Source organism: Mauremys reevesii, linkage group 6, assembly GCF_016161935.1.
Source record: "Mauremys reevesii isolate NIE-2019 linkage group 6, ASM1616193v1, whole genome shotgun sequence".
Taxonomy (NCBI): Eukaryota; Metazoa; Chordata; order Testudines; family Geoemydidae; genus Mauremys; species Mauremys reevesii.
The window spans coordinates 106684627-106700634 of NC_052628.1; the positions used below are offsets into that span (position 1 = coordinate 106684627).

Genomic DNA, 16008 nt, shown 5'->3' on the forward strand with positions numbered 1-16008 from the left:
TTTTAGCCTAGAGCTATCTGCCATGTTCATTAACAGAGTCAACGACCAGTGAATTAGAGGATGAGAAAATAAAAAGCTCCCCACTTTAGAGGGCACATAATATTTTTTGTCTGCCTTTTTACATGTTGGGGGTACCATGTCTGGTATCTTCCATACAGTTTTCACCAAATCAAGCAGCGCCCATTGATGGGGAGTGAAATCTTTGCTGATGACATCTGTAGGATGTCAAGCAGTTTGTGCTGTGACACTGACTTCTTCATTGCAAAGAATCTGCTACCCTCTTAAAAGAGGTCTTGAAATTGTTTGAAGTCATCTGCCACAGTTGGTGGCGGAGCCATAACTGACTTATCAGGAGATGATGATAAAATGTTGGTCACAGGAGTGGCTTCTTTGTCTAGTCTCTCCTTCTGTTCCTCAAAGGTTTCCTCTTGAGGATTAGGAGGTCTGACTATGAAGCTGCAGGAGATTGCCTTCCTTTAACTCTTTGGGTAAGCTAGAGGCCCTCAAAAATTGTTGTCCATATGACACCCTTGGGTCTCAATTTGGACATTGAGGTGTGGAAAAGGCAGGGGTGGGAGCATCCAACAGTGTCCATACCAACTAGGTGGGTCTCTTCTACTCTGGTGGTAGATTGAAGGCACATGAGTTTCCACCTGGTTAGCTCCCTGGTGTTGTAATGGAGACCCCAGTACAGACACTGAGTATAGGTCAGCCCCATCATCTTCCTTGTCACTTAACAGGGTGGAGCAGTCATGGACATCCAGGGACCTGGGCATAACCCATACTGCGATTATGCCAGTGCCTACTAAGGGTGATTCAGGAGCCTGTCTCCAATATCATTAAGTCTTTGAAATTCCTGTGGTATCAGAACAGCCATTGAGGCCAGCTGAGTAGACACCATTGAAGTAGACACAGCGGTCAGTACTGCATGCCCTCTGCATTCCGAGGAATGGCCAACAGGTGTTGCGGTAGCCTTTTGTGGTGCCAGTGTAGTAGATACCAATTGTTTACAAGACTCCATTGGTGCCGTTTTAGAGGAACTGGGTCTTCCTTTGCCGCTCCTTTCCCCTGAAGGTACTATTCTGCCCAAGCCTGCACTCTTAGAGTCTTTAGGCTTACCAGTGATATTGGGAGGATCCTGCAACCTCATAGGTACCTAGTCACGTCAGTCAGTAGTGAAGTTATTGACCATCCCGGGGTCCTCTTTCTCTTGGCCGATTCCCTGCTTGGCGAACTTGTAGCTTGCTTTTTCGAGACTTTCTGAGAGGAATCTAAGGATTTCCTCTAAGTCACTGAAGAGTGTTGATCTGACAATGATGATGTGATCGGCCTCAACAGGAACCACTGTCCAGGGGAGGTCCCGGGCCCTGGGGCCGGTTGGACTGAGCTTTCAATCATGAGCGGTCTTAATTTCAGCTCATGGCTCTTTTTGGTTCTGGATTTTAATTTGAGACAAAACATGCACTTCTGAGGCATGTGTGCCTCTCTCAGGCTGTGAATGCAGCAAGAATGGCCATTGCTCAAGGAATGGCTTCTCAACAGAAGAGGCAACGTTTAAATCCAAGGAAACCAGGTATACTCCTTTCAGGATTCACTTTCCAAATGGGATGGGCTAGGGAAATCTAATATAGGCTAAGGAGATAACTATTGTACAAGTGATTTTTTTTTTTACATGAAAAGAGAAGGATGTATTAACACTAACAAACTCTATTACTACTAAGGAAAAACTAGCAAGAAAAAACACTAAGAAGAATCTCTGTAATAAGCTCTGCTTAAGGCTCCATCCCAAGCCAAGAGCAGTTGAGAAGGAACTGTTTGCTCACACAGTGCTATATAGCAAGAGAGCAGAGCATGAGACAGGGAGAGTGCATGTGCACGCCAAATGGACACTGCTACCACAACTCCGATCCGAGGAGCAGGGACACAAAGACGCCTAGAATGGAGCACCCATAGGGACACTATTCGAAGAAGAAAAGATTCTGAAGATGACAGATGTCAAAAGGGAGCTCTCTAGCAGTTTTACGTTACAAATCTGTGGGTGGGAGGCCTGAAATCCTCCTTTAGAAAATGTATTTTCTGTATTCTGGATGTACTCTAATAGGACCAAAAAAAATCGGACAGTCTTATTTTCCCAACTTAAATAGGTAACTCATCCATCCCTCATTGCTCCTGCACTTTTCTGTGCTTGAAACCACTTTCTTCAACTAGCACTTTCTGCCATTGACTATAAATTCTTTTTGGCATCTCCCTTTCTTTTCTTTAAGCATTCTCTCTCTCTCTCCCCTTATATTGTCTCTGTAAAGTTACCACTTAATTGTCCTCATTATAAGAGATAACACACATTTTAAATTCAATTTACTTCTGAACTACATAAATTCTGCATTGTCTTAATATGGACACACTCCTGAGATACTGAGCAGGTTCAGTGAAGAATAAGTTCCCACAACTCCTACTGAATTGGGAACTGAAAGAAGCATATGAGAGGCATTCAGAACTTCAGATGATCTTATTATCTCTTACTATAACATGGTGAATCATGGCATATATTAAATCAAACCTTATTATTTCAATCTTGTTCCTGTTACATACTTAATTTTGATTCTTTTATACTTTTTAACTTTCCAAGACTCAGATGTTAGACTCTTTCTTGTTACTCCCTCCAATTTCTCTTGTACAGTTCACCCAAATTTCAGTTTAGTCTTTAATCTAGACACAGAACTAGATAAATAAGCAGAATTTAGTATAAGTAATTTTAAAATATTCTTCTTGATTACCAAAGCTCAGTAACAGATTTCCTAACAAAAACTCAGACCTAATCTAGAACAAAAACGTGGTTCTACCAGCTTCTTAGATGCAATACAAGAACCAGATTCACTAGTTTTACACTAGCAAAAAAGTGGTGAATCAAGCCCAAGATTTCCACCTAGCATAAGGAAGGGGAACCTGAAAAAGAGCTCTGTGTAAACTCAAAAGATTGTGTCTCACACCAACAGAAGTTGGTCCAATAGAAGATACTACGCCTCACCCACCTTGTCCCTCTAACAGCCTGAGACTGACATGGTTACAACACTGCACGCAGAAGATTGGACACATTCAGCTAAAAAGAAGGCTTCAGAACAGAAAAAGTATTATTGGCTGGTAAGGAGGTGGCTCTAAACTCTGAAAATGTTGACCAAGGCTTTGTCTACACTGTCATTTTTATCATTAAAACTTCTGTCGCTCAGGGACGTGGAAAAAACCAAACACTCCCCTGAAGGACAAATGTTGTAACAATGAAAAGCGCTCGTGTGGACAGCGATTCGTCAGTGGGAGCCACGCTCCTGGTGACGAAGTGATCGCCCTTCATTGGAGGTGGTTTTATTTTGTTGCCGGGAGAGCTCTCACCGGGTGATAAAGAATGGCTACACAGTGCACCTTACAACGGCGCGGCTCCAGCGGCACAGCTATGCTGTTGTAAGGTGCGCAGTGTAGACATAGCTTAAGTAAAAGCAGCAGACAACTGTAGATTGCACTCTCCTTGAGATTTTTCTTATTTTTCTGAATGGAAGTTGTTTAAAAGAGGAGTCATCACATTACTAAAACTGGAATCAGTTTGCACATGAATCCAAGCAATTCAACAATTTAGATTGTTTGTGTCCTATCCTTCGCCAAAAGTTCAAGATCAGAATGTGGATCCAACTTCTTTAAAGTTCAGGGGTGCTGGTTTGGAGCCCCTTTAACAAATAAACCATGTAATAAAAATATAGGCATGCCATTCTCAGAAAGACACTACAACTACCCCCTTCAACATCTCTTTTTCAGTTCTAATATCCTTTTCATAAATGGAGTGCTTTACTAAAAAGATAACTGACAATACTACATTGCAAAGCTTTCAGACCAGCAAGTCTGGATGACCCTGTTAATTTACAACATTTGCTGGAGCCTGTTGGCATCCCCATTCACTGATAGTAACAGAGGTTCTGCTCTGCATACATCATATTGTTAGACCATGAAAGCACTGTCTATCTGATGGGGAAGCACAGCCACTATTTGATATTCATGAACTTCCACACCAAAAAAGTGGAAGTAGATTTATCCTTAAACTTCCCTAATACTTAGAGCTGTCACCAGTACAGCACTGGACTGGGTTTAACTGAGCAAACCTGGAGACCTGCACATTGGGGACAGCAAACCAGTTTGAACAGTGGTTTACCTAAGTTATAGTGCTGTATCTTTGGCATCAATCTAAGTTAACTCAGATGAATAGGAGGATCCTAACACTAGAGTTAGGTACAGAGACACTTCAACTAGTTTTTTTCTGAATCATGTTGCTGTATCTTTGACACCAATAGAACCAGGGACCTTAGGGCCATTTGTTGGGAATGAAGGAATATTTACGCCTGACAGAAGCCTGCTGTGGATTTTAAGAGTCTGTTCTGATATCATTTAACAGCATAAAAATAAATAGAACTGTGTTCATGTAAGAACTTGCCGAGTAATCATGTTTAGTTTTATGCATGTATAAGAAACTGCAGAGCAATCCTGTCTGTGAGAACAAGAAAAGATAAAGTACTAAAAAGCTAGAAGACTGATTTGAACTAACAATAAGCCTGCTGGGGGAGGGGAGTTAGTATGGAAATAAGAGACTAATAATGCATATGTATAAGAAAAGACAACAAAAAGTTATTTATAAGTTTGTGTAACAATGGAACATTGAAGCTGTCCAATGCTGGAGGTGACTGATGAAGTCGTCCTGATCAACTTCCCTCTTGTGAGTAACTGATCACTACTCGCTGAGTGTTTTGTCTTAAAAAATGTTAGACCCATCTGTTGAGCAAGTGACCCTTAATCCAACACTGCTTCCATTGTGCATTGAATCATTTCATGCAAGTGTTTCACCAGAGTCAATTGTGCCAGATCCTCAGCACCAGACTATCAATCCAGATGGATCCAGAGAACAAACACCACTTATACTCATGCTAGATCACTTCAAGCAAGTGGTACACCAGCCAATAGTGCCAAATCCTTAGAACTGGACTTGCATGATTCAGACTGTTGTGGGGAAGTTAATGCCATGTACAAAGGGGGTACCCAATGACTTCATCAAGTACTTCACCACATTCTATCCTGCCAGATCCTAGGCAACTGACTTGGTTGACCTAGAGGGATCTAGAGACCTTAGTGCCTTTTACAGAGGGCACCAAATCACTTCTGATTCACTGAAATTGATGGTGCCAGAACCCTGGCAGCATGTCAACAGTTCCAGGACCTCAGCAATGAACTGGGTCTACCTATAGGTATTCAGGGACTGCTGGATTAGGTTGACCTGGACAGATCCAGGGACCCCGCTGCTGTATCTACTGTGCTGGAATCTCAGTACTGGGCTTTGTAAGTCATGTTAAGACCATGGATCTGAATGCTGCATGAGCTGGAAATAGAATCACTTGCCTAGTGAATCTCTAAAGTCAATGATGGACTTGCATATTGCCAGACTTCGTTTCTGGGACTTGACGAGCTTCCTCATCAGCAGGGTGTGGAAGCCCTCCTGCTCCATGTGTGTCCAGATGACACACGTGACAAATGGTTATAATTTCTTTTTTGTTCTTAAATTAAGAAACCTGTGTTAATTAACTGAGAATCTAAATAACTAAAATAAAAATAGCCCCAAGAAGGCAGAAGAAAAGGAAAAACTGACAAGGAATGAATTGAGGACACTGTGTGTGATATGAGCTCACTGAACCTTTGGAAGTTAAGAAGGAACCCAGGAGCAGTTGGGAGCACTCCTCCAATAACCTGAGAATTGCCCACAGAGGAGGGAGAGGGAGGGATAAGTGACCTCAATGCACACTGCTCTCCAGAAGATTCTGTAACTCAACAATGGGAACTGCCTATCCCACAAATGGAAATAAGCAGAGGGCACTTGAGGGAAAAAAACAAAATTCATTCAGATTAAACTGTTGACACAGAATCAGTATTTAAGTTAACCACCTTGATTAATACTTCCTCAAACCCATCTGAAGAATGCACTTTGAAGTCCATACACTGAAAGGAAGCAAACATCAGTTTTAATCCTGACTCAAAAAGTATTTAAACTTTCAATGAAGCCACAAAAACTGACCGCAAAAACTACAGATTGACAATTTGGCATCTCAAAGGAGAGGATGTTGAATCTTCTTTAATAGTTTGAATTGGATACACAGATGCTTTCAAAGGAATAAATCATGAAGATTCTGATCCAAATCCTCACAGTAATTAGTAATGTCTAAAATCTGTCATACTGGCTCCTGACAAACATTGGTCCATAATGAACGTAGTTCTTAGGGCTTTTCTACACTTACTGGGAATCGACGAGTGGCCACCGATGCAACAACAGTCAATTTAGCAGGTCTAGTGAAGACCCAGTAAGTTGACCGCCAATTGCTCTTCGGTCGACTCCTGTACTCGACCAGATCGAAACGAGTAAGGGGAGTCAACGGGAGAGCGCCTCCCATCGACATCGCGTAGTGTGGACCCCACGGTAAGTAGATCTAAGCCACGTCGATCTGAGTTACGTTATTCATGTAACTCAAATTGCGTAGCTTAGATCGACTTTTCCTTTTAGTCGAGACAAGGCCTTAGACTGCTCAAATTCATGGAAAAAATTCTGCAATAATTTCTTCAAGTTAGTGTTCTAGAGTCCTTAAAATATCAAGAACAGGACTGAAAGATTGCTGTATTTGTTAAAAATAAGAATCTAAATCAGAGGTAGCTAGAATTAGTGCATCTTAAATCGGATAACTAAAGCAACTGAACTCCTTTCCATTGAAGTACAAGGATAGACAATCACAAGAAAAATATTAATATGTGAACACTTTAGATGCATGTAACTTTATGGAAATTCAGCATAAGCAGCAAGACTGTTAAGTTTCATTTTACTGCTCATTTTGCAAAAGCTGATGAAAACCCTTTCTAAATCTGGAGCCCGATCCCACATTGATGCAACTGAATAACTTTATTCACTAAACTCAACAGCATTTATGTGACCAAAGTTACGCACATTTGTTTGTTTGCAAATTGGGCACTTTCAGTTGTGCATCATAAAAGGATAAGAACTGAAAGCCAAAGGGTAAATTTCCACTTCTGGCAACAAGTTTTTTTTCAAGCCAAATATCACTCATGTGATAAGCAGTTGCTCATACTCACAAGGAGAGTGTGGAGAAGAACCTTGAAGGTTAGTAGAAACCATTTGAAAAACACTATAAAAACACATGCCATAAAATAGCCTCTAATATTAATTTATCACTCAATTCTGCAAACACTTACACATAAGTAACTATGCTCAAGTGATTAGTCCTGTTGGACTCTTAATCCCACTTTCCTTTGTCCTGTTTAGTGAACTGGCTGGGGTAGGACTCCAAGCCTCTACACCCATTTTTAAGGAAATGTTTTGTTGGGGGAATGGTTGGTGTATGTAGAAGAGTGACAAGAAAGGAGTTTGAATTTTTCTTTGTGTGTTAGAGATCTTTCTCCTTTAACCCTCTCTGAGAAAAATGGGAAGGTGGAAGTCATCTGGAAATTCACAGAAAGTTGGTTTGTGTAGGTTGATGCCAGCGAGCAGTTACTGAAGAGAAAATTAGCACTATTACTAAACATGCGCCTAAATAAGATTTTTTTTTCTCTGTATCCTTAATTAAAGAGCTACAGGAACTAAGCCTAAAGGCACCATGTCTGGCAGTCATACAAACATTTGAGAATAGCAGCTGCAATATTTCTTCCCCTCCCTTTTCCCTCTCTGCTCCTTCCTAAATAAAAAGCCCACAAGAGTATGACTTGACTTGAATATCAGTATCTACAGCAGCACCTGGCCACACCATCAGTTTGGGGATAGGGCCAGGGATACCAAGGCTCCAAAACATCAATACCACTGCCAAAAATAAAGAACAGAAGTAATAGCATCCCCCAGCTACCCAGCTTTGACCATATAGCAGCTGACTCAATAGGATGCCATGGCCATGTGCCCTGGGGCTTGGGTTGGGGTTGACTCCAGGGATGTAGTAATGTTCCAACACCAAGTACCTCCTCATGTGACTTCTCCAACAGAGACACATTGATGCCTTCGGAGGCAAACTCCCGCAGCGGCAGCGGCTGGGTAAGCGCTGTTGGCAAAGAATACATAACATTCTGATGCTATTTAGGATGTTTATTTCATTTCCTTGTCTAATGCCTTTTCCCCTGCCTATGTTTAACAGCTGCCTATGTTTTTTTAAAAAACCAGGATGCTTACTGCTTTATGTTCACCTGTTGTATGATTCAGAATTCCACCTGATGGCATAGAACTGCAGGAGGGGGAGTACCCTGTGTAAACATTATTTTGATTACAGAAAATCTGTTCACACACAAGGACAAACAAGACTAATACTTCATACAGCTTGGTCACTCTATTTAGCTGTTGATATGTACTGGTCACCAATGTAGAAATTTCCCAACATCATTTTTTGAGCACGATGATCCAAAGTGATAACATTTTCCTGTGTAGTACTGAGGGCCCTCAGCTCTCAGTTAAATCAACGGGAGACAAGGACCTTCTGCACATCTCAGGATCAGACCTTGTATCTTTTATCCTAGCCTCACTAAAATTAAGATCTGTGGTGATTTTACAGGCATCACTGCCGAAAATTCAAGATTATCTGTTTGATAGTCAGTTTTATTAACTTGACAGCAATAAAGATGATGGTCAGGGCAGGATCTAAAATGCATCATTTACAAAGCCTACTGTCACCGGCTCATCACATTTTACATGCTGATAATAAATCCAGACTATATAAGAATATTAACAATTAGCATTTGTGAATAAACTAAAATTCAGCTGTAATTAAAGTGCTTTACATTAGAACACGAAGTTGTCTTCTGTTATCAATAACCATATATTTTAAGGATATATTTTTAAACATATATTTTTGTTTAAATTAAAACAATAAGTTAAATAATAGTTAATATTTATTATTCTGTGAGCTCACACCTTGTTTATGAGGGTTAACTTTAGGAACAGCAATGAACTTAACTCTCCACATTCATAAAACAGAAGTCTTGACATTGGTTTGGATAAAAAACATACCACTTCATCTTCAAATCCTCCGGCCAGCACAAGTGAATAAGCTCCATCATTACTCCGTCCATGGATTCCGCCAACATGGGGTCTGTGAACGCCTGCTTCACTCACCTTTGGTAATAAAATAAATGGAGCAAATCTTTAAGATAACTTCCTAAAGCAACTGGCCAACAATATTCATTTTTAACAATTCATTTATTGTTTAATGAAGTATAATTCTATGTGAAGAGGCAGTCTGCATAAAAGGTTAATAAGAAACTGCTTGAGGAAGAGAGGATTTTATGTATTTTTAGGAGGAACGAAGTCACAAAGGCAGTCTAGGGCCCAATTCACTGAGCAGTGATTAGAGGTGGCTGAGAGAGAGGGGTTGAATCACCCATTCCAGCACTATGTGAGGCCCAGCTTTAAAAAGCATTCAGGCTCCCAATAACTGGTAAGACATGTGGCTGGTGAGACTAGGGGTGATGAGACTATGGGTGATGTGGCTGGTAAGACTAAGAGAATTAGCTAGTTGAGTCTGCCAGCAAAAGGAGAGCAGGGAGATAAGGAAAGGAAAACCACAGAACCCTAACTTGCAGCTACTCTACAAGGAAGAGCCCACAGTGGGACAGAAACCGTGTGTCACCAACACTACTGCTAGCTAGCTCTAACTCTGCATGCACCTATGGGGGCCACTGCCAGACAGGCATCCTGACTCTGGAAGCTTCCACCTTGGCCCTGTCTTGACTTGCTCAGAACATGGTCTGGCAGGAGAACCCACTAGTGTGTTAGGTGTCTGTTGGGAGTCCTTCAGGAAACAGGTAGGTGAGCAGCAGGAGGAAGTGGCTCATCTGGGTAGCATCTATCTATGAGCATGAGCACTTAATTGACAAGACACACATGGAAACTCCTGGGACAGAGAATACTAACCAACTTCAGATGACTACAACAACACAAGAGGAGGAAGGAGAATTGGCAGCTCTATAGGGAGGAGACAGGTTGCCGGTCACCTTGGGCAGTAGACAGTGCTTCACCCCCATCCAAGTCCCCCATCCATCACGGTCAAGATCCAGTATGCAGTACTGGCAACAGGAGGGAAGGAGCAGACCCCAATAGCTAAGGAGGAGGAGCCATCTTCTCTCAATGCTGGGAAGCTCACATTCACCACACCCCAGAAAAGAAAGCAGGGTGCTGGTGGTCAGTGATTCCCTTCTGAGGGAGACAGACATCCATATGCCCACCTGATATAGCATCCCAGAGGTGTGCTGTCTGCATGGAGCCCATATCAGAGATGTCACAGAAAGGTTGCCAAGACTAAATCATCCCCCAACCCCTATCCCAGGCTGCTCATCCACATGGGCACTAATAATGCTACCAGGTATGATCCTGAGCAGATCAGCAGTAAATACAGGACTCTGGGATTGAGGATGAAGGCGTCGAGGACACAGATTGTGTTTTCATCCATCCACCCAGTTGAGAGTCAGGGCCTAAGTAGAGAGACATATCCTGGAGATGAATGCATGGCTGCATAGATGGCATCAATGGGAAGGCTTTGGCTACCTCACCCAAGGTTGCTGTTCTAGGAAGGAGGTCTATTAGTAAGAGATGGGGTCCAACTGACCAATAAGGGGGAAAGGATCTTCATGTACCAACCTGCCAACCTACTGAGGAGGGCTTTAAACTAAGTTCAAAGGTCACAAGTGACAAAACTACACAGGTAAGCATAGGAAAAGCAACCCTAATGGACAGCTAGATATTGGGGTAGGGGGGACATGGAAAATTACAATAGGATCACAGGAGCATGAGTGAGATCAGGGAGGGAATCTGCTCAACATCTTAGGATGTCTTATACACAAATGCAAAGAGGATGGGGAATAAACAAGAACTGGAAGTATTTCTACATAAGCTAAATTATGACATAATTGGCATCACAGAGACTTTGTTGGGATAAATCTTGAATGAAATATTGGTACAGAGGGGTATAACTTGTTCAGGAAGAACAGGCAGAGGAAAGAAAGAGAAGTGGTGTTGCATTATATATCAAGAACATATACATTTATTCCAAGGTCCAGAAGGAGGTCAGAAACAGACTAGTTGAAAATCTCTGGGCAAAGATAAAATGGGCAAAAATAGGAGTGATGTCAAGATAAGGGATTACTATAGACCACCAAATCAGGAAAAGGAGATGGAGGCATTTCTAGAACAAACAACAGAAATATCCAAAACACAAGCCCTGGCAGTAATCCTAGACATCTGCTGGAAAAGTAACATGGCAAAACACAAACTTTCCAATAAGTTATTGGAATGTGTTGAGGAAAAACTTTTGTTTCAGAAAGAGTAGGAGGTAACCAGGAGGACAGCCATTTTAGATTTGAGTTTGACCCAGATCCCTAAATGGCCCCCTCATGGACTGAACTCACAACCCTGGTTTTAGCAGGCCAATGCTTAAACCACTGAGCTATCCCCTCCCCTGTTGATTCTGACCAACAAAGACGACTTGCTTGTCAATTTTAAGGTGGAAGGCACTTTGGGTGACAGGGATCACAAAATGACAGATTTCATGGTTCTAAGGAAAGAAAGGAGCAAGCGCAGCAGAATAAGGACAATGGACTAAAAAAACCCACACTGAACAAAATCAGAGAGGTCCCATAAAGAAAATCTAAGGGAAAAAGGAGTTCAAGAGCCAGCAATTCACAAACAGACAATATAAAGGCATAACAGCAAGCTATTCCAATGCAAAGACAAGATAATAAGAGGCCAACATGGCTCCAAGAGGCGCTCTTTAATCAAAAAGGAATCCTATAAAAAGCAGAAACATGAAAAAAGTGCTAAGGATCGGTGCAAAAGAATAACACAAGCTCATAGGGACAAAAGCAGACAGGTTAAAACACAAAATGAGCTACACCTAGTAAGGGACATAAAAGGCAATAAGAGGAGATTCTATAAATTGATCTTTCTCTTGCTCTCAATGTAAGTGCAAGTTCTTTATGTAGCTGGAAAAGAGAGCCAAAAAATGGATGACATCAAGAAAGCAAAGGTGCTTAATGCCCATTTTGCTTGAGTCTTCACTAGAAAGGTCAATGATGACCACAGCAACAAGAGGAAAGGAACGCAAGCCAAAACAGGGAAAGACCAGGTTAAAGAATATTTAGATAGTTTAGATGTATTCTAGTCAGCAGGGCTTGACACAATTCATCCTAGAGTACTTAAGGGACTAGCTGAAGCAGGCTCGTAATCATTAGCAATTATCTTCAAGAATTTATGTAGGACAGGTGAGGTCTCATAGTACGGAGAAGGGAAAGCACAGTACCTATCTTTAAAAAGAGGAACAAAGCCAACTCAGGAAATTATAATCCAGTCAGTGTAACTTTGATACTTGGAAAGATACTGGAACAAATTATTAAACAACCAATTTTTCAGAGCACCTTGAGGATAATAGGGTGATAATAATCAGCATGGATGTGTCAAGAACAAATCATGGCAAACCAACCTAATTTACTTCTGTGACTAGTGGCTAGAGAAAAAGCAGTAGACATGATATACCTTGATTTTAGTAAGGCTTCTGACATAGTCTCACGTCACATTCTCATAAGCACACTAGGGAAATGTGGTCTAGATGAAATTACTATAAAATAGGTGCACAACTAGTTGAAAGACTATACTCAAAAAGTACTTATCAGTGGTTTGCTCTCAAACTGGGAAGATGTATCTAGTGGATCCAGCACAGGTCATTCTGGGGTCTGCTATTATTCAATATTTTCAGTAATGACTTGGATAATGGAACAGAGACTAATCTTATAAAAATCTAAGGATGACACCAAGCTGGGAGGGGTTTCAAACACTTTGGAGGACAGGATTACAATTCAAAATAACCTTGACAAATTAAAGAATTGGTCTGAAATTAACAAGATGAAATTTAAAAAGGTCAAGTGCAAAGTACTAGTTTTAGAAAGGAAAAAAATCAAATGCATAACTACAAAATGATTAGGTAGTAGTACTACTGAAAAGGATCTGGGGGTTTATCATGGATCACAAATGGAATATGAGTCAACATGATGCAGTTGTGAAGAACATGAACATAATTCTGGAGTGTATTACAGGAGTTACATATGAAAGACACAGGAGATAACTGGCCAACTCAGGACTTAGTGGTGATGGTGGACTTCAACTACCCAGACATCTGTTGGGAAAATAACACAGCAGGGCACAGATTATCTAACAAGTTCTTGGAATGTACTGGAGACAAATTTTTTATTTCACAAGGTGAAGAGAGCTACTGGGGGAAGGCTGTTCTAGATTTGATTTTGACAAAATAGGGAGGAACTGTTTGAGAATTTGAAAGTGGAAGGCAACTTGAGTGAAAGTGATCATGAAATGGTAGAGTTCATGATTCTAAGGAATGGTAGGCGGGAGAACAGCAAAATAAAGACACTGGATTTCAAGAAGTTAGACTTTAGCAAACTCAGGGAGTTGGTAGGTAAAATCCCATGGGAAGCAAGTCTAAGGGGAAAAACAACTGAAGACAGTTGGCAGTTTTTCAAAGTGACATTAAGGACACAAGAGCAAACTATCCCACTGCACAGGAAAAATTGGAAGTATGGCAAGAAACCACCCTGGCTTAACCAGGAGATCTTCAATGTCCTACAAAAAGTAGAAACTCGGCCAAATTATAAAGGATGAATATCAACAAATACAAGTATGTCAGGACAAAATTAGAAAAGCCAAGGCAAAAAATGAGATCAAACTAGCTAGGGACATAAAAGGAAACAAGAGAACATTCTACAAATACATTAGAAGCGAGAGGAAGACCGAGGACGGAGTAGGCAGAAAGTCCAGAGAAGAGCAACAAAAATGATTAAAGATCTAGAAAACATGACCTACAAGGGAAGATTGAAAAAACTGGGTTTGTTTAGTCTGGAGAAGAGAAGACTGAGGGGGGACATGACAACAGTTTTCAAGTACATAAAAGGTTGTTACAAGGAGGAGGGAGAAAATTTGTTCTTAACCTCTGAGGACAGGACAAGAAGCAATGGGCTTAAATTGCAGCAAGGGAGGTTTAACTTGGACATTAGGAAAAAACTTCTTAACTGTCAGAGTGGTTAAGCACTGGAATAAATTGCCTAGGGAGGTTGTAGAATCTCCATCATTGGGGATTTTTAAGAGCAGGTTGGACAAACACCTGTCAGGGATGGTATAAATAATACTTAGTCCTGTCTTGAGTGCAGGGGACTCGACTAGATGACCTCTCAAGGTCCCTTCCAGTTCTATGATTTTAAAACTCTATTCGGCACTGTGGAGGTCTCAGCTCGAGTACTGCATCCACTTCTGGGCACCACATTTTAGGAAAGATGTGGACAAATTGGAGAGAGCAAAAAATAAATATAGGGTTTAGAAAACCTGACCTATGAGAAAGGCTAAAAATTGGCATGTTTATGCTTGAGAAAAGATTACTGAAGGAGGACCTTATAACAGCCCTTAACATATGTAAAAGCTGTTATCAAGACGACTTCAGCTATTTAAATCAGAAATGTCATGGTGTTGTAATTGTAGGGTCCTGACCCAAAAAGGAGTTGTTGGGAGTTACAAGGTTATTTGGGGGAAGGGAGGGGTTACAGTACTGCTACCCTTATTTTTGCACTGTTGCTGCTGTAAGTGGCACTGCCTTCAGAGCTGGGCAGCTGAAGAGCAGCGGCTGCTGGCTGGGAGTCCAGCTGTGAAAGCAGAGCCACCGCCAGCAGCAGCGCAGAAGTAAGGATGACATGGTATGGTATTGCCACCCTTACTTCTACACTGCTGCCTGCAGAGCTGGGCCCTCAGTCAGCAGCTGCCACTCTCCAGATGCCCAGCTCTGAAGACAGCAGCGCAGAAGTAAAGGTGGCAATACCATGACCCTCCCCCCCATAAAATAACCTTGCAATCCCCCTGCAACTCCCTTTTGGGTCAGGCCCCCCAATTTGAGAAACGCTCGTCTCCTCCATGAAATCTGTATAGCACACAAAAGACCAGATTTCACGGTCCATGACATGTTTTTCAGGGCTGTGAATTTGATCGGGCCCTACTCATATGGCTGTAGAACATGAATGTTCTAAGGATGATGCCCATCCAAAATCCAAGCCTGAGGTGAAACAATGCTGATGGTGGTGCTTGATCTTGTTGTTCTGCTGAGTCAGGAGCTTGGAAAACGTTGGGAGAATCATCAGTACTCAGGATAACATGCTCAGAAGACTTGGGAACCAATATTGTCTGGGCCAGTAAGGGGTGATCAGGTTAACTCATGCTTTGACTGATTTTGCATAGAACTCGTGGGAGGAATGGCAGTGGAGGGAATGAATAGTTCAGTTGATCTGAACTAGGGAGAAATAAAGTGCCACCTTGGGCGTGGTAACCTAGGGCTCTTTTGGAGCAGTAGGTGGTGCATTTTCTGTTCACTACATAGGCAAACAGATCCCAAGTTGGTGTTCCCCGTAGATTGAAGATGCTGCACGCACTGAATCATGGAGGTCCCACTCGTGGTTGACTGCAAATGCCTACTGAGGGAGTCCATGAGAATATTTTGTTTCCTGGGAAGGCAGGCTGCTGATAGGGTGATTTGTTTGCTGATACCCCAGTTCCACAAGCTGACCGATTCTGCGCATAGGGAGATGGATCTCACATCTCACTGCTTGTTGATATACAGGACAGTTGTGACATTGTCAGAAAGTAACAGGATGTGTTGAGCATGGATGAATGGAAAAAAGGCTTCAAATGCCTTTTGGACTGCTCATAACTGCAGAATATCGACTCCTGTGGCATACAGATGCCTTGTGTTATATGTTTGTCCATGTGGGCTCCCCAAACAAAATGAGATGTATATGTGGCAATGGTCCTGTCTGGAGAGGAGGGGAGAAAGGGGATGCTTATCGAAGATTAATCCACCACAGTAGGGAAGAAACCACCTTTGCAGTGACTGTTGCCATCAAGCT

At 41.8% G+C, this 16008-nt stretch overlaps 1 protein-coding gene across 4 annotated transcripts in view; it reads right to left on the minus strand.

Moving 5' to 3' along the window:
- UHRF2 (ubiquitin like with PHD and ring finger domains 2) overlaps positions 1-16008 on the minus strand; it is a 163322-nt gene that overhangs the window by 20986 nt on the left and 126328 nt on the right. For all 4 annotated transcript variants that reach the window (XM_039545346.1, XM_039545345.1, XM_039545347.1 and 1 more), the window contains one exon: positions 9074-9178. In XM_039545346.1, coding sequence (XP_039401280.1) covers positions 9074-9178 — 105 coding nt within the window. The remainder of the gene's footprint in view (positions 1-9073; positions 9179-16008) is intronic.